The sequence below is a fragment of the Macaca mulatta genome, chromosome 10 (genome assembly GCF_049350105.2).
Source record: "Macaca mulatta isolate MMU2019108-1 chromosome 10, T2T-MMU8v2.0, whole genome shotgun sequence".
Taxonomy (NCBI): Eukaryota; Metazoa; Chordata; class Mammalia; order Primates; family Cercopithecidae; genus Macaca; species Macaca mulatta.
The window spans coordinates 21,188,425-21,212,933 of NC_133415.1; the positions used below are offsets into that span (position 1 = coordinate 21,188,425).

General features: G+C 49.5%; 2 protein-coding genes and 1 long non-coding RNA gene across 12 annotated transcripts in view; 1 reads left to right on the top strand and 2 right to left on the bottom strand.

The window, feature by feature from the left end:
- Window positions 1-1,351, bottom strand: part of CCDC157 (coiled-coil domain containing 157) — a 19,308-nt gene extending 17,957 nt beyond the window's left edge. For 4 of the 9 annotated variants that reach the window (XM_015150140.3, XM_001109143.5, XM_077950061.1 and 1 more), the window contains exon 1: window positions 850-1,024. The gene's annotated coding sequence lies outside the window, so the exon portion shown is untranslated. Of the gene's footprint in view, window positions 1-849 lie in introns of all 9 variants that reach the window. The other 5 variants (XM_077950063.1, XM_077950060.1, XM_077950058.1 and 2 more) reach the window with 4 other exon arrangements.
- On the top strand, window positions 1,072-24,509 carry SF3A1 (splicing factor 3a subunit 1). 2 transcript variants are annotated; one of them, NM_001257699.1, is given in 16 exon segments: window positions 1,072-1,252; window positions 4,374-4,495; window positions 10,430-10,637; window positions 11,732-11,989; window positions 14,056-14,130; window positions 14,585-14,735; window positions 15,053-15,246; window positions 16,125-16,242; window positions 16,555-16,740; window positions 17,712-17,833; window positions 17,929-18,174; window positions 19,072-19,279; window positions 19,789-19,943; window positions 21,240-21,341; window positions 21,456-21,527; window positions 22,297-24,509. In NM_001257699.1, coding segments are annotated over 16 exon segments (2,382 nt in total). In that variant the 5' UTR covers window positions 1,072-1,189; the 3' UTR covers window positions 22,399-24,509.
- On the bottom strand, window positions 4,817-7,410 carry LOC144331821 (uncharacterized). The gene is made up of 2 exons (XR_013399342.1): window positions 7,137-7,410; window positions 4,817-5,309 (listed from the first exon to the last, which is right to left on the bottom strand). It is a non-coding gene; the product is annotated as an uncharacterized LOC144331821 (long non-coding RNA).

A 24,509-nucleotide genomic window follows, 5' to 3' on the forward strand; every position in this document is an offset into this window, starting at 1 on the left:
GAGTGATGGCTCATGCGTGTAACCCCAGCACTTTGGGAGGCCAGGTGGGAGGATTGCTTGACTCCATGAGTTTGAGACCAGCCTGGGCAACATAGGGAGACGTCCTCCCACGTCCCTACAAAAAAAATTTTAAAACTGGCCGGGCGCGGTGGCTCACGCCTGTAACCCTAACACTTTGGGAAGCCGAGGCGGGAGGATCATTTGAGGTCAGGAGTTCGAGACCAGCCTGGCCAACGTGGTGAAACCCCGTCTCTACAAAACACACACACACACACACACACACACACACACACACGGCCGGATGTGGTGGGCGCCTGTAGTCCCAGCCACTCGGGAGGCTGAGGCAGGACAATTGCTTGAACTCAGCGATTGAACTCGGGAGGCGGAGGTTTCAGTGAGCCAAGATCGCGCCACTGCACTCCAGCCTGGGTGACAGAACAAGACCTTGTCTCAGAAAAAAACAAAAAAGAAAGAAAAAGCAGCAGCCTTGATTTGAGAGGGAGGCCCCAGTGGGGCTTGAGATCAGGACTACGGAAGGCAGGGGGTGGAAGCAAGAAAAGGCAGGCCTATGGGAAAAGGGAATTAAGGGCGTAGGATTTGGAAGAGCGGCTTGGAGGATGTGGGCCTGAAATGAAAGGGGGGACTAAGGGAATAGGGAAGCGGGGCTCTGAGGCGGCGAGCCTTAGGGCACAGGGGCTCTCCGAAATGAGAGGCCAATGGGAGGGAGCTGGGCTCTTGGAAGGCGGTGTCGAAGGGAGCGAGGCACTGGCACTGAGCGAGGCACTGTAGAGTAAAGGAGGCGCGAGCTGAGTGCGGCGGAGGTCCGGCGGGTGACGTAGAACATCTCACCTGTCTTCGGCGTCGCGGTTTCAGCCTCTGTATCCGGTCAGCCCCGGGAACTGCCCCCGGCGCGCCTGCGGCTCCCGGGAACCCCGGAAACCCCTAGCCCGGAGCTCCAGCCGCTGCCTTGACAACGGCGTCGGACGCCGCGGTGCCCGCGGGGAGGAGCAGGAAGCGCGCCACGGCGAGGGGGCGGTCCCGGAAGTGCGTCAGTCTTACCTTCGCGGCCACAACTCGCTCGGCTGCCGCCATTTTGCGAGCTCGTCGTACTGTTCGAGCGGGGAGGCTGTCTTGAGGCGGCACTCCTCACCGACACCGAGGCGGACTGGCAGCCCTCAGCGTCGCAGTCATGCCGGCCGGACCCGTGCAGGCGGTGCCCCCGCCGCCGCCCGTGGCCACCGAGCCCAAACAGGTACCTCTCCCCCGCCCCTCAACCTGCAGCCGGAGCGTGGGCCTGGGCGCTACTTACTTGAGCGGGAATAAGCGGCCGCTATGAAGGGCTTGGAGGGACTGCAAATCCCAGGAGGCTGCGCGCTTCCCGCGCTATGGTGGTGGTTCTGGTAACGAAACCAGCTGCTCTGAACGGGGTTCTCAAAGTGGTCCGCGGAGCAGCCGCGTCGGCACGAGCCGAGAGCTTAGAAATGTGGAGTCTCCGCCCTAGACCTTTTAAATAGGGATCTTACATTTGAACAAAATCCTAAGGTGATTGATTTGTAAGTGTGAGAGGCGCTGATCCAGCCCATCCTGTGATCTTCTGTGGCAGTTGGGGCCACCGGCCCCAGCCTTTCCCCAGTAATGCCCACTTTCCCAGCCTGGGCGGTACATCTTTGGATGTTAATTCTCAGCATCTATTTCGGTGTCTGCCCCAAGCCAGACACCGTGCCACGCTCCCACGTTACCGGAATGAATGGGGCACGGGGAGCTCACAGGCTAACGAGAAGACAGATACACGAGAATGCTCACCAAATGTTTATTGTTCCGATGGCCGTCAATGATACAGTGTCAGCCCGCCCTTAATAAACCTCTCGAATCTCAAATGTGTATAAACCATTGTAGTACGGTGTGATATGCCCTGTGATAGAAGTTTCAGGTACAAATCTAGTCAACATTGCTTGCTGGAGTAGAAGGGATATTAAGGTAGGGAAGCCCACGGGAGTGAGAGGTAAATTTCTTTTAGAAGAAGGAATGGGAGTTTGCCAGGCAGGTGACTAGGGAAGGGAAATAACATCCTTTATTCATCCAGCAAATATTTATTGAGCATATATGCTGATCATTGCTTTGGGTTTGGAATGAGGGGGACATGACTGAAGAAGCCATGCCTTTTCCACAGATATTTAAGTACCTGTGTGTCCCTGGCATTTTCCCAGGCGTTGGGAGAAAATAAGGTAATGGCCAGATAATATGCACAAAGACACTGAGTTAAGAATCAAACGGTGTCTCTGATCAAGAGTAAATGAACAAGTGTTGAAGCATAGAGCGTGGTGACAGGAGATGCAATTCTTTCTTAGGATTTGAACTTTTCCTTGTAGACAATGGGAAGAAAAGGGAGAGTTTTAAGCCAAATAGTGACATTTGTGTTTCAGAAATTCAGGTAGGCAGGCATGTGGAGAGTCACTACGAGGAGGGGAGGCCAGTCACGCTATTCCAAGGGGCTGAAGGCCTGGCCTAGATTAGGGCAGAGGGGTGGGCAGGCTTTCCAGCCAGAGTGGTGTGTTAGAATTCTGGTTCTGCCAGTTGGACATTAAGCTCTCCATCTCTCAGTTTTGTCATCTGTAATGTGGAGATATTAAGAGTACTTGGCCGGCCCAGTGGCTCACGCGTGTAATTCCAGCACTTTAGGAGGCCGAGGCAGACAGATCACTTGAGGTCAGGAGTTTGAGACCAGCCTGGCCAACATGGCAAAACCCTGTCTCTACTAAAAGTAAAAAAAATTAGCCAGGTGTGGTGCATGTTTGTAATCCCCACTATTCGGGAGAGAATTACTTGAACCTGGGAAGCGGAGGTTGCAGTGAGCCAAGATCATGCCACTGCACTCCAGCCTGGGCGACAGCAAGAGAGAGTCTCAAAAAAAAAGAGTACTTAATCTTATAGGCTTCTTATAAGAGTTATAAGAATTAGTATATTTAAAGTGCTTGGGAAAAATACCTGGAATCTACTCAGTGCTTGATAAAAGTTTTTTTTAAGAGACCGGGTGTCGTTCTGTCACCCAGGCTGGAATGCAGTGGTGCAGTCGTAGCTTACTGAAGCCTTGAATTCCTGGGCTCAAGCAATCCTCCTACCTCAGCCTCCTGACTCACCGGGATTATAGGTGCAAGCCATTGTGCCCAACTTGATCAATGTTATTATTATTGAGTGTGGAAGCTGAGGAAGAGAGAGGAGCCCCAACTTTGTGGCATGGACGACTGAGTAGCTATTCCTGAGGAAAGAGGTTAGAGATGAAAGTGCCCAGTAGTTAGCTGGACCCGAAGCTGTTCAGTACGCAAGAGTGTTCTGGGACATCAGTTTGGGCCAGATTGTATAGAGGCAGGAGGGGAAGTGGAGGACACTGTCAAAACTGAGAAGAGAACCAAGAACAGAATTGGGCGGTGGGAGCGGGGATCTCCAACTTCACAGAGCAGGAGGTGAAACAGGCCAGGAAGGAAACTTGGATGGAATGGTGAGCAAGATGGGAAGACAGGTAAGAATGGGGTCTAGGAGTTGAGAGTTTTCATGAAGGAGTGGTTACCATTCACACCCAGATAATGGCTGTGGGCAGTCGTTTTTGACTTTGTCAAGAGCACTTAAAATGAATGGGGACCAAATGGGAGGCAGGGAAGTGGGATCAGCAAACTGAAGAGAACTCAGGATGTTAAGCTGCCAGAGGATGGGGCGGGAGAAGGCAGCGGCAGAAAGGAACATGGAGGCAGAGGAGAAACTTCATTTTTCTAAGATAAGAGATTTGACCCTTTGTTTACTAAGGGGAAGAAGCTGCTGGAGAAAAAATATTGGTACTTATGGCATAGTTAATGCTGAACATTCCAGTGGAATTTCACAAAACACCTGAGCATTGAATGTTGGTTGACAGTGGAGTAGAGGCAAAGAGCGAGGGCATCCAGGGCAGAAGAATTTGTCATCAAATAGTTTCCCATTTCTTTATTCAGCAAACAATCATTAAAAATTACATGCCAAGCCCATCGCTGGGTGCGTGGAGTCCAGACATGGCCTGGATTCTGGAACATGGTTTCTCAGAATGTAGTCGGAGTCCCTGCATCTGAATCACCTGGGCATTTGGTAAAAATGCAGATTCCTGGTGTCACTGAGACAGTCCAACTAGAGAGGAGCCAGGGAAGCTGCTGTTTCCCTGGGTCCCCAGGAGCAGCCCCCGCAGGTGCAGTGAACTTAAGAGAACTGCTTTTCTGAAGCAGAGGGTTCTAACCTGAGGGAAGTCTGTGAGTGAAAGTCTACTCTGAATGATATCCTAGAGGAGTGTAATAGTGGAGAACCTGCTCTGAACCAGGGACTTTAAAACCTTATTTCTTTTCCTGTTTTCATAGCCCACAGAAGAAGAAGCATCTTCAAAGGAGGATTCTGCACCTTCTAAGCCAGTTGTGGGGATTATTTACCCTCCTCCAGAGGTCAGAAATATTGTTGACAAGACTGCCAGCTTTGTGGCCAGGTAACAGAGCTACCTGGGTGGGTCAGAGGTGGGTTTCAGCATGAAGAGATTTCAGCACTGAATCAGCACAAAGGGTTTTAAAGAGATGTTGTTGGCTTGGGCCTTTTAGTTCATAAAAAACCACAGCATGGCATTGGGGTAGGCAATAGGTAGGACTGGTGTCCCTGACACAGCATAGCAATAGCCAAAGTGAGGATCAGACTTAGCCCTGCAGTCACCAGGAGCCTCTGCTGCCAAAACTGGCCTGAGGAAATGCCCGGAAAGCTGCTTTGTCACAGATGGTGTGTGTCTGTACCTGAGCTGCTGGCCTGAGGAAAATAAAAAGGGGAGTTTATTATTCTCATTGTGCAAACACCACATTCCAAGAGCCTCAAATGACTCATCTGCAAAATGGAACAAAATGCCATCTCAGAGTTGTGAAGCAGGAGCGAGGTCATAGGGCTACATGCAGTTCAGTTCCACGCAGGTGCTAGCTGTCTCCTCAGATGGAATGGGAATTGCTCCAAGTTCCTCCTATGTCTCCCCATAGTTCCGTGCAGGTGCTAGCTGTCTCCTCAGATGGAATGGGAATTGCTCAGAGTTCCTCCTGTCTTTCATACTTACTCTCACGTCCTTAGATGGAATTTTTCTGATGGCCCCTTGACTCCAAAGGTCAATACATCCTCTAGGGTATTTAAGGTATTCCTTTGGCAGCCCTCAGGTCGTGTCCAGCCTACAGATGTTTTGTTTGTCCTCACAGTAAGTTTTTTAAAACTCAATTTGTTGCTAGTATTTAAAAATGAGGAGGCCAGGTGTTGTGGCTCTTGTCTGTAATCTGTAATCCTACCACTTTGGGAGCCCAAAATGGGAAGATAACTTGAGCTCAGGAGTTTGAGACCAGCCTGGGCAACATAGCAAGACCCCGTCTACAAAAAAAAAAGTTACCTAGCTGTGGTGGTATGGGCCTGTGGTCCCAGCTACTCAGGAGGCTGAGGTAAGAGGATCAATTGGGCCTGGAAGGTTGAGGCTATAGTGAGCTATGCACTCCATCCTGGGTGACAGTGAGACCCTGTCTCAAACCAAAACAAGTAAAAATGAGATTTCACAATCAGTCTGGATTTCTGGACAGCTCCTTAGTGTGTGGAAGCAGGCTCAATCAGCGTGTGTTCTCCAGGGATCACGTCACTCCCCTGAGGCAGTGTCTCAGTCAGTATACATCATTTAACGGATGTTCCTTCCTTTCCCAACCTAATAAAATTAAAGATTACTTAAGTTAGACTTTTTTTTTTTTTTTTTTAAATGACACGGAGTCTCGCTCTGTTGTCAGGCTGGAGTGTGGTGGTGCAATCTCAACTCACTGCAACCTCCGCCTCTTGGGTTCAAGTGATTCTCCTGCCTCAGCCTCCCGAGTAGCTGGGACAACAGGCATGCACCACCACGCCCGGGTAATTTTTGTATTTTTGGTAGAGATGTGGTTTCACCATGTTGGCCAGGCTGGTCTCAATCTCTTGACTACATGATCCCCCCACCTGGGCCTCCCAAAGTGCTGGGATTACAGGCATGAGCCATGGCGCCAGCCTACTTTTGTTAGATTTTCATTGCGTCAGCTCTGCAGATTCATCTCATTACATTTCAAGGGCTTTGATTACCCTGAGTATTAGGTTGAAAGCTGCTCTGTGCTTGATTGAACGTTATGATGATGATTGGGTCATGTCAGATTTAGACTGTTTGTTGTGTTTAAGATAAATGTTTAATGGCTCTTAGCCGTGTTCATGCTTCCCCTTTTCCCCTGGTATTTTAAAAACAGAATATACAGAAAAGGGGAGTTGGGTGAAGAATCACCATATTCTTGTTACCAGAATAGTGTCTACCAGCTGTTTTCAGTTTTTTCTGTTTCCTTCTGTCCTTGGCGTCTTTTTTTAGATCCTTGTAATATTAGCAAAGATACTTTCACATTCAAGTCTGTGTTGTAAGCATTTTTCCATTGTGCTCCATAGTCTTCATAATGCCCTGTGATCCTTTATTAAGAGGATGCATCATGTAGAGGTGAAATACTTTCCTTGACTTGGCCACCATTTCTGTATTTTCCTTAGAGGAGGAGGTTTCCAACATTTCTTTTTTAGAGACAGAGTCTCGTTCTGACATGCAGGCTGGAGTGCAGTGGCACGATTATAGCTCACTGCAACCTCGAACTCCTGGGCTCAAGTTATCCTACCACCTCAGCTTCCTGAGTAGCTAGGACTACAGGTGCCTGCTACCACACCTAGCTAATTTTTTATTTTTTTAGTTTTTCTGTAAAGATGGGGTCTTTCTATGTGGCTCAGGTTGGTCGTGAACGCCTGGCCTCAAGTGATCCTCATGTCTCAGCCACCCAGAGTGCTGGGATTATAGGCATGACCACTGCACCTGGCCTGTTCCCAACATTTCATTTTGGCAAAGTAAGCTGTGGGGAAATCTCTGAGCATTTTCTTTCCCTTTTAGATTGTTTCCTTAGAAGAAAATTCTGTGTGGCTCATTATTGGCTAAAAGAGCATCTTTGAAAGATTTCTTAAACATTTTGCCAAGCAGCTTTCCAATAATTTTGTGCCATCCTTTGCTGCTAAAGAAATGAGTGTGTCCAAGGTCCCTTTAAATGTATATGACCAGGTTAGGTGGCTCACACCTGTAATCCCAGCACTTTGGGAGGCCAGGGTGGAAGGATTGCGTGAACCCGGGACTTGGAGACCAGCCTAGGCAACATAGTGAGACCCGTCTCTACAAAAAAATAATAAAGTTAGCTGGGCGTGGTGGCGCATACCTGTAGTTCTAGCCCCTTGGGAGGATCACTTGAGCCTGAGAGGTCAAGGCTATGATCATGCCAGTGTACTCCAGCCTGGGGCGATAGAGCAAGACCCTGTCTCAAAAAAAAAAAAAAAAAAAAAAAGGAAAGAAAAAAATCCAAAACCATGCACATCCCTAGATTGATTTTTAGCTATGGTGATTGCTTTTGTAGGCATTTCTGAAATCTGTGAGCCAGTGTGGTGGCTTACACCTGTAATCCCAGCACTTCGAGAAACTGAGGCGGGCGGATCACCTGAGGTCAGGAGTTCGAGACCAGCCTGGCCAACATAGTGAAACCTTGTCTCTACTAAAAATACAAAAAACTAGCTGGGTGTGGTGGCGGGCGCCTGTAGTCTCAGCTACTTGGAAGACTGAGGCAGGAGAATTACCTCAACTCGGGAGGCAGAGGTTACAGTGAGCCAAGATGGTGCCACTACACTCCAGCCTGGGTGACAGAATGAGACTCCGCCTCAAAAGTAAATAAACAAAATCTGTGAACTTATGGTTTACATTGCAACAAAGAGACCAATATCCGAGTTAAAGCAGACATGCAGAACTCTGTGTTCACTTCTCCTAGGTTCATGTGTATTTATGGAGCATGCAGTAGAAATGTACAACTGAGCAGTTTTCCAAAAGTTTTTTCACTAGGTTAGGCCTTTCGTTTCCTGCATGTTCCTGCAAGAAACTGAAGTGGAAATTACCCTTAAAAAGTCCCAGCAGCTGGGTTGAGTCAGAATCATGTTTTTTTCTGTTGAAATCTATTCCTTCTGGTGGAGAGTATGATTCTAAAATTAACGTTAAGCTAATTTAAAGCAACAGAATAGTTTGGAATGAACATGCCAAGCCTTCTCATTGTTTTATCTTTCAGATTGTTCCCAGATGGGGTAAAGTTATGGCCTAGCTAGTGGTACAGGAGACAACCAGGTCCCCCTTTTCCAGGAGCCCTTTGTCTGCCCGAGGCATTTGCCGGGTATAGTGGCCTAGTTGAGCAGGGTTTAAGTGGGCATTCACCTTCATTCTTATGTGTGGTTTGCATTATTTAAGGAGTAGGGAGAATTTTTTTTCCAAAGCATGAGGTTCCAGTTAGACTAATGTACTGTCAAATTGAGACCTCATGATGTTAGTCACACGGCAGGGTATGACCAGGACTTGCTGAGGAGCCAGGCTGGGTGTTGATCACTAGTGTGGCACATATTGCTGTACTGCTTGATCTGGGGTACAGTACTGCGTCTCTCTTAAAATTAAAAAAAAAATTTTTTTTTTAAGAGATGAAATTTCATTTTGTTGTCCAGGCTTGGATATGATCTTCTGGACTCAAGTGATCCTCTCGCCTCAGCCTTCTGAGTAGCTGGGACTACAAGTGTGTGCCACTGTGCCAGGCTCCCACCCCCTCTTAAACTCACAGGCCAGGGATGTGAAAGTCAGAAGAGAGTGGAGCCGGCTGGCTGGCACTAGATAGATGCTGGGGCCATGCCTTGGTGTGTTTGGGGCAGTTCTAAGTACAAGGTTCTCACCAGAGGAGCAATGGAAGGCCCCACAGACGATGTTTATGGAACAACCCCTCCTAGCCCCTTGCATTTGCAGGCTACTGTATGATTTGAAAAGACTTTAAGGGCTGGGTTCAGTGGCTCACGCCTATAATCCTATCACTTTGGGAGGCCAAGGCGGGTGTATCACTTGAGCGCAGGAGTTCGAGACCAGCCCGAGCAACATGGCGAAACGCCATCTCTACAAAATATAAAACAGATTAGCCGGGCATGGTGGTGCATGCCTGTAGTTCCAGCTGCTCAGGAGGGTGAGGTGGGAGGATCCCTTGAGCCCAGGAGGTGGAGGTTGCAGTGAGCTGAGATTGTACTACTGCACTCCAGCCTGGGTGACAGAGTGAGACCCTGTCTCTGAAACAAAAAGAAGACTTTGGCATCTCCTCAATAATGTTTTAAGGTAGAAAGGGAAACTGGTGTTAGCTGCTTTTTACACATGGGGAAATGGAATCAAAGAGTAGTTTGGTAACTTGCTCTGGGTCAGAGTGAGTCAGTAGTGAACCTGCAACTTGAATGTGTTCATATCTTGTGTCTTTGAGGTCCGTGTATTTTCTTACTGACACAGGTGTTGAAGTATTACTGTTGGGACATTTTAAAAATCAGGGTTCCCTAAATATCATTACAGGGACATTTTTTCATTATCCTGAGGTTTTGAAGGCTTGCTGGGGACATGGGGCATATCTGGGGAACCATCCCAAGTACAGACAGTGGTTGGAGACCTCCCTGCTGATCTTACCACACCCCTGTCATCTGAAGGTGCCTTATACAGCTGTACGAGGCTGGGTCCTTGCTGAGCATGTTTCCTGTGTGGGCCTCACCAGTATAATTGGGGTGGTTTTAGGCAGTACTTGGACAAGGCATTAAACCAACTAATTTGTTTTGTTTTTGTTTTTGTTTCTTAAGACAAAAACAAAAGACAGGGTCTCACTCTGTTTTCCAGGCTGGAGTACATTGACACGGTTCTAGCTCACTGCAGCGTCAGACTCCTGGGCACAAGTGATCCTCCCACCTCAGCCTCCTGAGTAGCTGGGACTAGAGGCACAAGCCACCATGCCCAGCTAATTTATTTTTAAAATTGTTTGTAGAGTTAGGGTCTTTTCTTGTTGCCCAGGCTCAAATCAACTAAATTTTCATGTCTTTCAGTCTTTCTCGTTACTCAGAGGACAAAGTCTAGGTTTGGTGTTCACGTACCTTTTACACCTCTCCAGCACTTGCTACCCCTTTGAACTAAGAGAACTAGTCTCAGCAAACTTCCAGCTAAACTTTGACAGTGTTACTTTGTTTTCATCATATTCACCTAAAATAAATGAGCGATAGCCTAGGTGGTTTTGGAAATGGCAGAACTGGAAAAGGAGGTAAGGAATGACTGGGTTCAGGGAGACCCCGTGGTAGAAGTGGCCTGGTTCGAGCTGAATGAGGCACATGGCACTGATTGCCAATGCCAGGAGGCTGGAGGAGGACATCTGCTGTGCTGAGGGCTGGACTGGTTTGAGCAGTGGGTGGTGGCAAAAAGGACGTTCCAATGGGCAGTGTCCTAGATCTCAGCAGGCACAAGGGATGTGGTGTTTATTCTTGCTGTTTTTTCTCCCTCTAGAAATGGGCCTGAATTTGAAGCTAGGATCCGACAGAATGAGATCAACAACCCCAAGTTCAACTTTCTGAACCCCAATGACCCTTACCATGCCTATTACCGCCACAAGGTCAGCGAGTTCAAGGAGGGGAAGGCTCAGGAGCCGTCAGCTGCCATCCCCAAGGTCATGCAGCAGCAGCAGCAGGCCACCCAGCAGCAGCTGCCCCAGAAGGTTTGGAGCCCAGTGCCCCCTTCACTTACGCAGGGCTTGAGAGGGAAGCAGGGATAGGGAGGGGGTACACAAATAACTCTAAACCTCACAACCACCCAGGGAGAGAAGTAAGGTTGTTATCCCCATCTCTCAGAGGCAGACTGAGACCCAGACAGCAAAGTACTGATGTTAGTTGGCATTTCCCAAGCACTGCTTGTCAGACTCTGCTTATAACTTCAGGAGTCTTGTCTCATTGACCCATCACAGAGGCTGTATGAGGAATCTGAGAGTCGGGGGAAGTGTGAGGGTGTGAGGGCAGTGCCATGTTGGGTGAAGGACTTCCTACTTGGCTGTGCTGAAGGATGCAGTGTGGCCTGTGGGCTCCTCCTTATGCTCTCCCTTCCCTTCTCTCTCTTCTTCCCAGGACCCTTCTATCTGGCCTCCCCTAATACCACTTCCCTGTACTGAGGCCCAGCACTAGAGACTATTAGGGTTATGAATGAAGAGAGAGGCTGACATGTTACTCCTCCTGTCCAGACCTGCCTTCTGTACTCCTGAACCATGGTGGAAAAGGCAGCTCCTCCTTTTGCAGTGGGATATAAAGGTTGAGGTCAGGTTCTAAGACCTTGCATTGTAGTGTACTACTCCTAGAGCCTCAGGCTACCTCAGTTTCTTCATCTATAAAGAGGATTCACAGTACCTGTTCTACCTCACGATTCATGCGGAGGTCATGGAAACATTTTGTACAGTGGGGTTTTCTGCACACACGTAGGCCTTCTGCACTTCTGTCCCTCTGGGATGGGATTTAATAAGCCATATTCCTGTTGGATCTTCTGTCACCCAGTTTTGGCCCTCAATTTCAAGGCAGGAGCAGAGGTACAGAGGGGAATGGTTCTCACTCAGAGCCATTCAGGGAGTTGAGGCCATAGTTGGCTGGGAAATCAGTGCTCTTGTGATTTAGAATTCTCTCACACCAAGTGCTAGTGGTGTGTGCATAATTAACAGAAGTCTAGAGGTTCACAGCATCCTGTTGAGGGGTATACCCATGTCCCCTCCCCTCCCCTGGAGCCTGTTCACTCCTATGCCGCTTGCCTCATACTCCCTTTGCATCTTAGGTCCAAGCCCAAGTAATCCAAGAGACCATCGTGCCCAAAGAGCCTCCTCCTGAGTTTGAGTTTATTGCTGATCCCCCCTCCATCTCAGCCTTCGACCTGGATGTGGTGAAGCTGACAGCTCAGTTTGTGGCCAGGAATGGGCGCCAGTTTCTGACCCAGCTGATGCAGAAAGAGCAGCGCAACTACCAGTTTGACTTTCTCCGCCCACAGCACAGCCTCTTTAACTACTTCACGAAGCTAGTGGAGCAGTACACCAAGGTGCCTGGGTAGGATGGGGCTGGGGTCCTGGGCCCAGGAAAGGAAAACATCTTACCCTTGGAAGCACTGTGTCCACTCACTGTCTGCAAGGACATGGCTTCTCCATGGGGCCTCTGAGCACATGTTTTGAATCCCAGTTTAATGTAAAACCTTGATTTCTATTCAGTTATTTATTTCAGTGCAACACAGACTGCTTGTTTCTAAAGAGAAGGGAAGTACATGCTTGCTAACTACCATTAGGCGATTGCCTGCTATGTGACAAGGCCAAGTGGTGCTTGCTGCTTTTAAGTACATTTCCATTTTCAGTTGCCTAGTAAGCCCCTGAGAAGAAGTCAGCCTTTAACAGTTGCCTCCTTTTACCTAATTTAGTCCTCACAAGAAGCCATGAGGTGTTTTCTCCCCATCTTTCAGAAGCAGAAATGGGCTCAGAAAGGTGAAGTCATGTACTCAAGGTTTGTCAGTCAGTAAGTAGCTATGCTGAGGTTTAAACCACATTTGACCCTAAAACTTTGGTTCTTCAGCTTAAAAAGTGCCTTAAATTGGAAATAGAATTTAAATAGGCATTGAGAGACGCTTTGATGTGATACAAGTCAGTATAACTAACATCACTAAGAAATTATGTGTGCAGCATCTTCTCATTTAATCTCCAGTAGCCTGTAAGGTAGCCACTCTTATTATGTTCACTTTACAGAAGAGAAAACAGGTGCAGTGAAGTTAACATGGCCAGGGTCACATAGCTAGGAGGTGGCAGGGCTGGGGCTTGAGCTCTGGCATTTTTACTCCAGACCCTAAGAGCTCAGTTATCATGTGACAGAGCTGCAATCAAGAATCTAGACAAGTCAGTTCTGGCATTTAAAATAATTAGATTATTAATGTATTGCAAAGTGTACTGGTATAGCTTTGCCTGTGCACATTTTTCTTGCTACACATATCATGGAGGTTGTTTTCCTTCTGTTTTCAGTGGGATGGTCTGTACATCTGTTCTTCATATCCAGAAACAACACCTCAAAGATCTGACTTGAAAGGACTTGAGAATTTCCTAACTTCACTCACTTTTAAATATATAATTACAAAGAATTGTAAAAATGTGTGTGTTTAAAAAATGACCAAATCCAGAAGCTAGTATGGTAGCTTAAATGACGATCATTGAAGGCCCAAGGCCAAAGAGTTACTATAAATATGCAATATCAATTTTAAAGGAGCCCTGGATTAATTTTTGCCAGTGGACTGCTTCCAGGGTTAAAGGTCCCAGATCACTTTTTATTCTGTTACTTTCCTGTTTTTTCTTCTTCAGAACTTGGGTATTGGCATTTACCACTGTAACTTGAGGGTACTGGTGTCTGATTCTAGCCATGGAAGACTGAGCAGATGGATTCTTGGGGTAAAGGTATAAGGAGGGACTGGGATAGGGCTGAGCCACTTTGCCAGTGGCAGTAGAAGCTTTTTGGGCCCTTTAGAACAAAGGCAACATTTGTTCTTTCAGTAAATATTCATTGTCAGACATTATTCAGGGGACTGGAGATGTAATCGTGAACAGAAGAGAAATCCCTGTCTTGGTGGAATTTCTAGTTTAGTGAGGAGGAGTCAGGTGCATTGTTAGTGTCTGTCACATGGTGCTAAATGCTATGGAGAGAAAGAAAGCAGGGGGCAGAAATAGAGGGAGGTGGGGCAGGTAGACTGCGGTTCTGAATAGGATAGTCAGGGGAGACCTGTGCAGTGTTTTTGAAAGGATAAGAGCAGGTCAGTCTCATGAAAGCAGCCATCTCGTACTGACCATGTTCTGGGTAATCTGCTAGTGCTTTGCATGCTTTCCTGCTAATCCTTGAAGCAGCCTTTTTAAGTTCATGGTGCCAACTTTGAGTGGTGGTGCCATTATTTTGGAGAAGGAAATCAAGTTACTGAGGTGACATAACTTGCCCAAAGTCCCACAGCCAAGTGGAGCTGGGATTGGGACACAGAATCCCATGCTTCCTTATCTGCTGTGCTTTATCACAGACCCAGGAAAGCTGCCTCTCTGTACCGCATTGTAAAGCACTGACAGTTGCTTTAACTCTTCTGTATTTCAGATCTTGATTCCACCCAAAGGTTTATTTTCAAAGCTCAAGAAAGAGGCTGAAAACCCCCGAGAAGTTTTGGATCAGGTAAACTGAATAGGATTTCTTGCAATCAGTTACTGATGTTGGGTTCTGTTTTATGTTTGAAAACAGTCCCTGAGGCAGGACCTTGTTATGTTCCGGTCACAGGAATGGTGGGAGAAAAGGCTTTGTTAGATACAAAGGCCAAAGAAACCTGGAGTCCGGATGCTTCCCAACATACCACAACTTTCTGCTTTGCTCTCAGCCTCAATATGTCTCCCTCTTTTCCAGTCTAACTAGAAGGCAGAAGGCCAGCTGCCAAGCAGATCAGAGGATGGAGGTTTCATTCTATCCGAACTCTGCGCCTGGGTGGAACCCGGTGCAAATGCCATAGTTTGGAACCATACTTCCATTCTGTTTTGAAGGAGGCGCTGGCTTTGATGAAAGCCCTGGAGGTGGTAGCCTCATCAGGAGCAGACCCTGCTTCAGCTTAGCACCGAGCTGTTTCCCATCTCTGTAGGTGTGTTACCGAGTGGAATGGGCCAAATTCCAGGAACGTGAGAGGAAGAAGGAAGAAGAGGAGAAGGAGAAGGAGCGGGTGGCCTATGCTCAGATTGACTGGCATGATTTTGTGGTGGTGGAAACAGTGGACTTCCAACCCAATGAGCAAGGTAGGTCTGTGAGGAGTGACTCCAGATGGGGAGCCATGAACTCTGAGACTTCCCAGGAGGCCTTGTGCAAGCGTTCCTAGAGAGCAGCAGAATCTCTCAGAGGACTTTATCAGTGTCTGTTTCTTCCCTGCTCCCAAAAGACTTTGGTTCTACCGCTTTGCCCAAGTTAGATTCAGTAGCTACTTGCCAGACCCTAGATGGGCCTCTGAAGATAGCTGGAGAGAAAACAGACATAGCCTCAGCCCTTGGGAAGCTCAGACAGGGCAAATAGATGGATCTTTGATAAGGAATACTTTTGCCTCTGGCTCACCCTCTAGGGAACTTCCCTCCCCCCACCACGCCGGAGGAGCTGGGGGCCCGAATCCTCATTCAGGAGCGCTATGAGAAGTTTGGGGAGAGTGAGGAAGTTGAGATGGAGGTCGAGTCTGATGAGGACGATGACAAACAGGAGAAGGCAGAGGAACCTCCTTCCCAGCTGGACCAGGACACCCAAGTACAAGACATGGATGAGGTAAGCTGCTGGGCGGGCCTGCGGGATGACCTTTTCTCCTGACACCCCAGGAGATCGAAGTGCTCTCCACCAGTCAGATCCAGCTCCCTGGTGAGCCTTGAAAGGAGGCGTGGGTCCTGAAAAAGGCCATACAGCTGCCCAAGCCCAGGCAGTACAGAGCCTCTTTCCAGCTCCGGCAACAAAGATTCATTCATAGGCAAGGATCTAAAAGCTGTGTTGACCTGTTCTGTGGCCTTCTCCCTGGCCCGGACACTCTGCTCTCACTGCCTCGTGCCAGCCCTCAGTTAGGGAACTCACTGCATTACCCTATTCTCTTTTGAGCTCTCAGCTGGGCTCCAAGCTCCCAGAGCTTTTCTAAATGTAGCCCACACTTCCTTTCAGGCATCCCTACCCCCTTCAAGCCAGGCCCTCCAAGCAGGCATGGAGTCTCCAGAACCAGACTGTTCTCCCCCTCTCGGAAAGAATTTGTGCACAGCCTGAGAAGAAAGGGCCCCTGTCTGTGGGAAATGACTTTTTCTCTCCCTCCCAGCATTGCTGTATGAGCGGCTACCATTGATTGCCCACTTGCCCCCCTCTGCCACTCCCCCAGCACTGCCCCCCCAGCATCTTAAGTGCCCTTGGCCTCTTGGGACTGCCTGGTGCCAGCTGCTGGAAATGCCTGGGAGGAGTGCTAGGAGCATGGCCCCAGCGCTCCCATTCATGCTGTGAGGAAGCAGGTTGGCCTGCTGCCGGCTGGCCTCAGCTGCCCTCGGAGGCTTAGCACATGGATGCTGGCTGGCAGAGGCCAAGGCTCCTTGCCACCCAGAGAGCTGCCAGGCTCAGCTACAGGGATGTGGCCTCAGCCCCTCTTTGAGTCCTGCCATTGCTTTGCTTTTCAGGGTTCAGATGATGAAGAAGAAGGGCAGAAAGTACCCCCACCCCCAGAGACGCCCATGCCTCCACCTCTGCCCCCAACTCCAGACCAAGTCATTGTCCGCAAGGACTATGATCCCAAAGGTAGGGCCTGCTTCCCAACCCTCGGCCTGCCCAGGAAGATCCTGTGTGCCCTTGTGTGTTCCTCACACCCGTCTTTCTAGGAGGGCTTGAGGTGCAGCTTAATTGTAAAAGCATTGCAAGCCCATCTGTTACAGGTTTCATGGTGGGGAACAGGGCCCAGTCATTTCTGGTGCCCTAGTGCCTTTCACAGTGCCAGGTACAAGAGTGGCACTGAATAGATGCTTTGATGAATGATGCATGAATGAAATACCACCCTCTTAACTCAGGTGGCTGCCCACCAGTGTTCTTACTGAAACATCTGTTTCCTTTTAGCCTCCAAGCCCTTGCCTCCAGCCCCTGCTCCAGATGAGTATCTTGTGTCCCCCATTACTGGTGAGAAGATCCCTGCCAGCAAAATGCAAGAACACATGCGCATTGGACTTCTTGACCCTCGCTGGCTGGAGCAGCGGGATCGCTCCATCCGTGAGAAGCAGAGTGATGACGAGGTGTACGCACCAGGTGAGGTGGGGGTTCCAGGAGAGCCCATGATGATCTCCAAATTACAGTCAACTTCTTCTAAGCAAACATAGAAAGCAACAGTTGAGATCAACAGAAGCTTTTGAGGAGAGTTGTACCCTATGATATTGCAAGAGAACTCCCCACTTTCCAGAGGACTCCCCATAGAAATTCCCCAAAGGCAGACACTGAAGGAGAGGACATGTGCCTGTTAAAATCCCAGAGAAAGCTCTGGCTTTAGCTGGGAGGGCTTCCTGTGGCTGTTTAGAAGGAAAGCACTGATGGCTGGAGTACCCTGAGCTGCTTGGAATGCGTCAGGGACTGTGCCAGAGGTGGGAGACTGCACTTCTAGTTTTGACTCTGCCACTTAGGCCATGTGGCCCTTTCCACACAGTTGCCCTCTCTGACTCACCATCTTATTTAATTAATTAATTAATTTATTTATTTATTTATTTTATGAATGACGGAGTTTTACTCTGTCTCCCAGGCTGAAGTGCAGTGGCGCCATGTTGGCTACTACAACCTCTGCCTCCCACGTTTAAGCAGTTCTCCTGCCTCAGCTTCCCAAGTAGCTGGGATGACAGGCACGCACCACCACACCCAGATAATTTTTGTATTTTCAGTAGAGATGGGGTTTCACCATGTTGGCCATGCTGGTCTCGAATTCCTGACCTCAGGTGTGATCCTCCTGCCTTGGCCTCCAAAGTGCTGGGATTACAAGCATGAGCCACCTTGCCCGGCCTACTGTTCTTTTCTAAGTCAGAGGGGTTGCACAAGCACTGGGTTTGTAGGCTTAGTACTGATTGGGTAGCCTTCCCCGAGCCCAGAGGACAAGAGTGCTGTGTTGGGACCCTGAGTCACCCTCATTCCATGGAACCGGCCTCCTCCCTGCACACCAGAAAAGCTGCTCTCTTATCAGGAAACCTGGTTTATTTTCTGTTTCTATCCTCTACCTCTGTTTTGTGACTGTACAGGTCTGGATATTGAGAGCAGCTTGAAGCAGTTGGCTGAGCGGCGTACTGACATCTTCGGTGTAGAGGAAACAGCTATTGGTAAGAAGATCGGTGAGGAGGAGATCCAGAAGCCAGAGGAAAAGGTGCGGCTAAAGTGGAACCTAGTGTCTTCTCTGCCCCCAGTCTTTCACACTTGGGCTTAGTTCCAGGAGCATTGTGGCTTTGCTTTCACTTGCAGGTGACCTGGGATGGCCACTCAGGCAGCATGGCCCGGACCCAGCAGGCTGCCCAGGCCAACATCACCCTCCAGGAGCAGATTGAGGCCATTCACAAAGCCAAAGGCCTGGTGCCAGAGGATGACACCAAAGAGAAGATTGGCCCCAGCAAGCCCAATGAAATCCCTCAACAGCCACCGCCACCATCTTCAGCCACCAACATCCCCAGCTCGGCCCCACCCATCACTTCAGTGCCCCGACCACCCACAGTAAGCCAGCATCTACCCTGAAGCTGACTTTTTAGAGCTTTGTTCTTGAGGTCGGACAGTGTTGGCTGAGACGGGCAACTGCCTTACAGTGTGGGGTGGGTCAGTTTGAAAGAGAAAGAGCCCTTTAAATGCAAGTGGGAACCTCTAGCTTAATCTGTTTGTGGAGGAGGGTTGGAACAAGGAGGGAGGTGAGAGGCAAATGTGAGAAACCAGTTAGCGTCAGAGAAGGGCTGCAGGGCTTATTGGGTCTGTGAGGACTGCTGGCCTGTCTCCAGGAGATTTAGTCGAGGTCTCAGCTCCTCTCCCTATTTTTTTTTTTTTTTTTTTTTTTTTCTGAGACAGAGCTTCGCTCTTGTCGCCCAGGCTGGAGTGCAGTGGCACGATCTCGGCTCACCGCAACCTCCGTCTCCCGAGTTCAAGTGATTCTCCTGCCTCAGCCTCCCAAGTAGCTGGGATTACAGGCATGCGTCACCACGCCCAGCTAATTTTGTATTTTTAGTAGAGACAGGGTTTCTCCATGTTGATCAGACTGGTCTCGAACTCCTGACCTCCGGTGATTCGCCCACCTCAGCCTCCCAAACTGCTGAGATTGTAGGCATGAGCCACTGTGCCCAGCCAAGGTCTCAGCCTCTTTAGTGACTCTTTCAGTGATTGCCAAAGTAGCTGGTCGAATTTGACCTGCCAAGTCCCAAGCAGAGAGAGTGTCATTCTCAGGCTCTCAGTAGCTCAGTTCCTGTTGGACGCCCAGTGTGAGGCCACAGTTTCTCAGTCCCAGGGGGCCAGGACGGAGCTGTCTAACCTTCATCCTCAGAGCTGCAGGCGGCCAGTTGCCAACTGTGTGTGCCCTTGGAGTCCAACTTTGGCTTCCTGTAACTTGTGGGTCTCTTTCCTGCACAGATGCCACCTCCAGTTCGTACTACAGTTGTCTCTGCAGTACCTGTCATGCCCCGGCCCCCAATGGCATCTGTGGTTCGGCTGCCCCCAGGCTCAGTGATCGCCCCCATGCCGCCCATCATCCACGCGCCCAGAATCAACGTGGTGCCCATGCCTCCCTCGGCCCCTCCTATCATGGCCCCCCGCCCACCCCCTATGATTGTGCCAACAGGTCAGTATCTCTTGCATCACTTTCCAGGCCATTAGGTCAGGGACCACAGGCCAAGTACTGTCAACAGAGCTGTGGCTGATGCTAGTGCGAGCTGTTCCAGCAGGGTGTCCAGCCCAGAGGAGAGGCCCTGGCTTCCTGTGTGAAAGATCCGCAACCCTAGAGCTGGGAGCTACCATTCCTGGTAGAAATGGGAGGCTAAAATGATGTAGCCGGTGTCTGCATTCAGGGATCAGGTCCCTAACAGGCTCAGAGGCCTGAGAGTTGCTTGTTGCCTGGCACTAGCTCCATCCGTCAGTCCTGCCCCTCCTGCAGTCCTCTGCTATCCAATCTGGGCAGCCTCCCAGGTCCCCCTGCTGGGGAACCTGCTGGCTGCCAGACTCATCAGGGAACAGCACTTCACACCTCTGACTAGAGGAAACCTTTGCAACCTCCTCTCTCAACTTCTCATCAGCCCTGAGTCCTGGGCCCATTCTGCCCTCTCATGGGGCTGCTTATTCTTATCTTTGCAGCCTTTGTGCCTGCTCCACCTGTGGCACCTGTCCCAGCTCCAGCCCCAATGCCCCCTGTTCATCCCCCACCTCCCATGGAAGATGAGCCTACCTCCAAAAAACTGAAGACAGAAGACAGCCTCATGCCAGAGGAGGAGTTCCTGCGCAGAAACAAGGTATGTGATCCCAGAATGCTGCTCAAGTTTCTAGCTGGAGGGTTCAGCCTCGCCCCTGTCGTACACTTCCCAGACTGACCCTATTTTACTCCCAGTCTTGGCTTCTGGGGCGTAGGTCAGCCGCTGGAGGCATCTAAGGGCTTCTGAGCACACCGTGAATGTGGGGTCAAAAATTAGAGGAGCAGAGAGCATTGGTGGTGATGGTGATGGTGGTGGTGGTGATGGTGGTGGTGGCAGAGGTGGTAACTGTGGTGGTCCCTCTGGTGTAGACTTAACAGGCCAACAGGGAGACCCAGCTGCACGGACAGCACAACTCAGGTGTGAGAGGGACCCTAGACCCCTGGAGGAAATTGGGTGTGGTGTTTTAAAATTTACTGTGGCCTTCCTCCCCAGCTCTAGCCCTTAGGAGGTCTGCCTGTTGGGTGGGATCCTGTTGGGGTCCTGCAATAAGGGGAGGTGGGGACCTTGTCACTGCCAGTCCCTAGAGAAGCTGTCAGGCTGCAGTGAGGATACAGAAACAGCCCCAGCTTCTGCTCCCCCAATGTCTTTGACCAAATTGTTTGTTTGTTTGTTTTTCCCCCGCAACCTCTGCCTCCCGGGTTCAAGTGATTCTTATAACTCAGCCTCCTGAGTAGCTGGGATTACAGGTGTGCATCACACACCCAGCTACTTTTTGTATTTTTAGTATTTTAGTAGAGAGGGGATTTTGCCACGTTGGCCAGGCTTGTCACCTGGCCATAAGTGATCCGCCATCTTGGCCTCCCCAAGTGCTGGGATTACAGGCGTGAGCCACCGCGCCCACCCTGTTTGTTTGTTTTTTAATAATAGTTCCCATTTCTTAAATGCTTAACTCAAGTACCAGGAAAGAGCTAAGTACTTTACAGATACTTCCACTCAATACTCAAAACAGTCATTAATTCTCTCTGATGGATAATGACATTGAGGCTCAGACAGACCTTGTTAGCTGGGAAGCTGAATTGGGAATCCAGGTCTTCTGACCCTGCAGGTCATATTCTTTTCCCTTGGGATGTGCAGAGTATTTTCACCAAAGTTCTTCACTTTAGCTCCAGACTCAGCAGGAGACAAGATAGAGATTGTTTTAAAGAAAAGAAACCTAATCTTGCAAGGGGGTAGTGACTTGTACAACCGTACAAGTGGTATCAGTGGTGAATCAGGCCAGAGTCCAGGAGCCCAGATGCACGGGTGACATTGTCTGGACAGGTCTCGGGATAGCAGAGGATAGTTATTGATTGGCTCAGGGCTCCCTCGGCATAATGACCACCTCCTGTTTTATAGGGTCCAGTGTCTATCAAAGTCCAGGTGCCCAACATGCAGGATAAGACAGAATGGAAACTGAATGGGCAGGTGCTGGTCTTCACTCTCCCGCTCACGGACCAGGTATGGGTTGCTGCCACAAACTGGCATCGGGTGCATGGGAACCAAGCAGTCAGGGGAAAGCTTCCTCTAGCTGGCCTTACCAAGGAGTTGAATGACTGCTGCTTGATCCCACAGGTCTCTGTCATTAAGGTGAAGATTCATGAAGCCACAGGCATGCCTGCAGGGAAACAGAAGCTACAGTATGAGGTGAGTCAGTTTGTCCACAGACCTGCCCCTTGCGTCCTGACACCTCTGCTTTCACAGAAGCTAAATCTCTCATGGAAGCCAAAAGGGGAGTGAAGTGGTATCTGGGTGTGGCCATCTGAATCCGTCCTAGAAGTCATGATGGTGGCTGGGAGTGCTGGGGCAGGTGTGCCCAACAATGCAGGGCTCTGGTGGGGTCACAGTAGAGTTTTGTGTGGGATCTGTAAGATTCTTTGCCTCAATGACGGGGCATAGAGATTTAGGGACAAGACTTAGGCATGCTCTGGTGGGTTCCTGATCCAGTGGTTGGGCCATCCCTGCCGGTGCGACCTCAGGCAGCCTGACTTGGAGGTGATAGTGTAACCCCACCTGATGCCAGGTCACACGGAGGTGTTATGTTCTTCCTCTCTGAACTTGAACAAATCCCCGCTGTGGGCCTCAATTATCTCTATACATTGAGGCTGTTGGGCTAAGTGATCCCTAAAGGTCTTGTGATTTCAGAGTCAGTGCTCCATGGAGTTGGTCAGGGCCAACTTTTTGGGGAGTTGAGCTTTTGAGTCAAATGTTGACAAAGGGGAGGAGCGTAATTGGTGGGAAGAAAGGAAACAGTGGGAGGAATGAGAGGCCTCTAATCCCCAACACCTTACCTTCTCGCAAGCTCCTGTATTTGCTCAGTCCAGAGCGCAAACGGACCAGGTGCACAGTTGTAAGGTTGCAGCAGTATGCCCAAGGCTGGGTTGCCCCATGCTAAGGCATGCTCTCTGTTTTCCAGGGTATCTTCATCAAAGATTCCAACTCACTGGCCTACTACAACATGGCCAATGGCGCAGTCATCCACCTGGCCCTCAAGGAGAGAGGCGGGAGGAAGAAGTAGACAAGAGGAACCTGCTGTCAAGTCCCTGCCATTTTGCCTCTCCTGTCTCCCACCCCCTGTCCCAGACCCAGGAGCCCCCCTGAGGCCTTGCCCTGCCTGCATATTTGTTTCCCTCTTAATTCAGTTTGGGAATTCAAATTGTTCTGCAGAGGTTCATTCCCCTGACCCTTTCCCCACCTTGGTAAGAGTAGCTGGGCTTTCTAAGCCACTCTCTGGAATCTCTTTGTGTTAGGGTCTTGATTTGAGGACATTCATTTCTTCAAGCAGCCAATTAGCAACTGAGAGCCCAGGGATGTCCTACAGGATAGTTTCATAGTGACAAGTGGCACTTGGCTAATAGAATATGGCTGTTATTGTCATTAATCATTTTGTACCTTGACATGGGTTGTCTAATAAAACTCTTGGACCCTTGTGAAATCAGTTAAATAAGACTTGTCCCTTGGTCACCTGTGCCCTGCCCAGACTCGATGCAGTGGTAACAGTGCAGAGTGCCATGTGGCTTCTCTCTGAGGATTTTTGGGCTTTGTAACTAAATTCTTGCTGCCCTCATGCTTTTTATGTATTAGAATCATATTCGTATTGCCCTTTTAAAACATTGGGATCCTGCAGAGGCCTGCCCCTTGTATTTAACAGCAATACAGGAAGCATGGCAGGCACCACGAAAACCAAGGATAGATGGTGCAGTCCCTGTGTCAGTGGGCGGTGGTTTCCTGTCGGCCTGGAATCCCATCACCTGATTGATTGGCTCTGTGGTCCTGCGCAGGTGCCTCATAGGTGTGTAGATATGATGCGGTTTCTTTAAAATGTATTTAACAGATACTTAATTGTACTAAGGTCATGTGCCAAGGGATAAAATTTAAATAATTTACTATTTTAAGCATTTTATCCATTTTAACTCACGTAACCCTCATGTGAGTATTCCTGCTTAACACTTGAGTAAACTGAGGCACAGAGAACATAAGTTGCATGCCCATAGTCACACACTATGAAAGTGAAAAGAGAATGTGTGCAAAACACGTCACAGTCTTGGTTTCTGAGTAAAGGCAGGCTGTTATCTTTAGAATCAAACTATCACAGGAAGATAGGCGATGCTGTGGGTGTTGAGGGAGGAAGGTGAGAGCCTGTTGCTAACAATTTCCTGGTTTTAAAGCTAAGGCTGATTTCATTGGGAAGATCTCACGTGTGTGTAGCCCCTGAGAATTTCCAGTGCCTTTTATTTGCAGTCCTTCCATTTGGCCCTCCTAGCTGCCCCATCAGGTCATCTCCAGGGCTCAAGAGGGGTGAGACCATTTCCCAAGGTCACAGAATCAGCTCTCTAGTCACCAGCCTACCCCTGCCTCTCCCTCTCACCCAGAGTCAGTACCAGTTTTATGGCTTTATTACCAACTGCTGGGTCCCTCCCATTTTCAACTTGATTGATGGGATGTCACCCCTTATCCTGTCTGACATTTGCCTCTGGCCTGGTTGCTAGAAGTTTGTCCCAGGGGCCAGAGTTGAAATTTGGCTTCCTGAGGTGGGCTTTGTGGTTTGGGTGCCTAAAGTGAGCCCACTGTGGTTCCCCGGCAGTGGCCAACACCAGAAATACCCCTGAGCACCACTGGGTCTCATTCCAAGAAGGAACAGGGTCAGGAGACCTGGGGAGTCTCATACTCCAAGCTCTTCTTTCTTTCTGGGAGCAGTGGGCAGGTCATGGTGTCAGGGCACTCACCCCCACAGACTGGCAAACCCTGCAGAACTTCCGTGGCTGAGGCTGTGACCGGAGGCCAGGAATGCTGTTGGGTGGAATGTGAGTGAATGGGCCCTTTGAGCTGCCCTCTAGAGAGCAAATCGTTTCCTGGAGCTCTGAATGAACATCTGTCCTGGTTTGCTCAGACGCAGAAGCTCCATTGACCATGAGGCCTTGCAAACATCAGTGGCCACAGGCCCAGTATGCTGCCTGGCACTGTACTAGTTTAGGACCTGCAGCATGTAGGTAGCATCCTGGTGTTTATAATACAAAGCTGCTCTGCGCAGCAGCTTTTCGGATTCTTGCAATCTCCTGAGGATTATCTGCCCCATTTTTAAAATGAGGTGGAATACCCAAGGTCATGTAGCCAGTGAGTGCTCTGGGG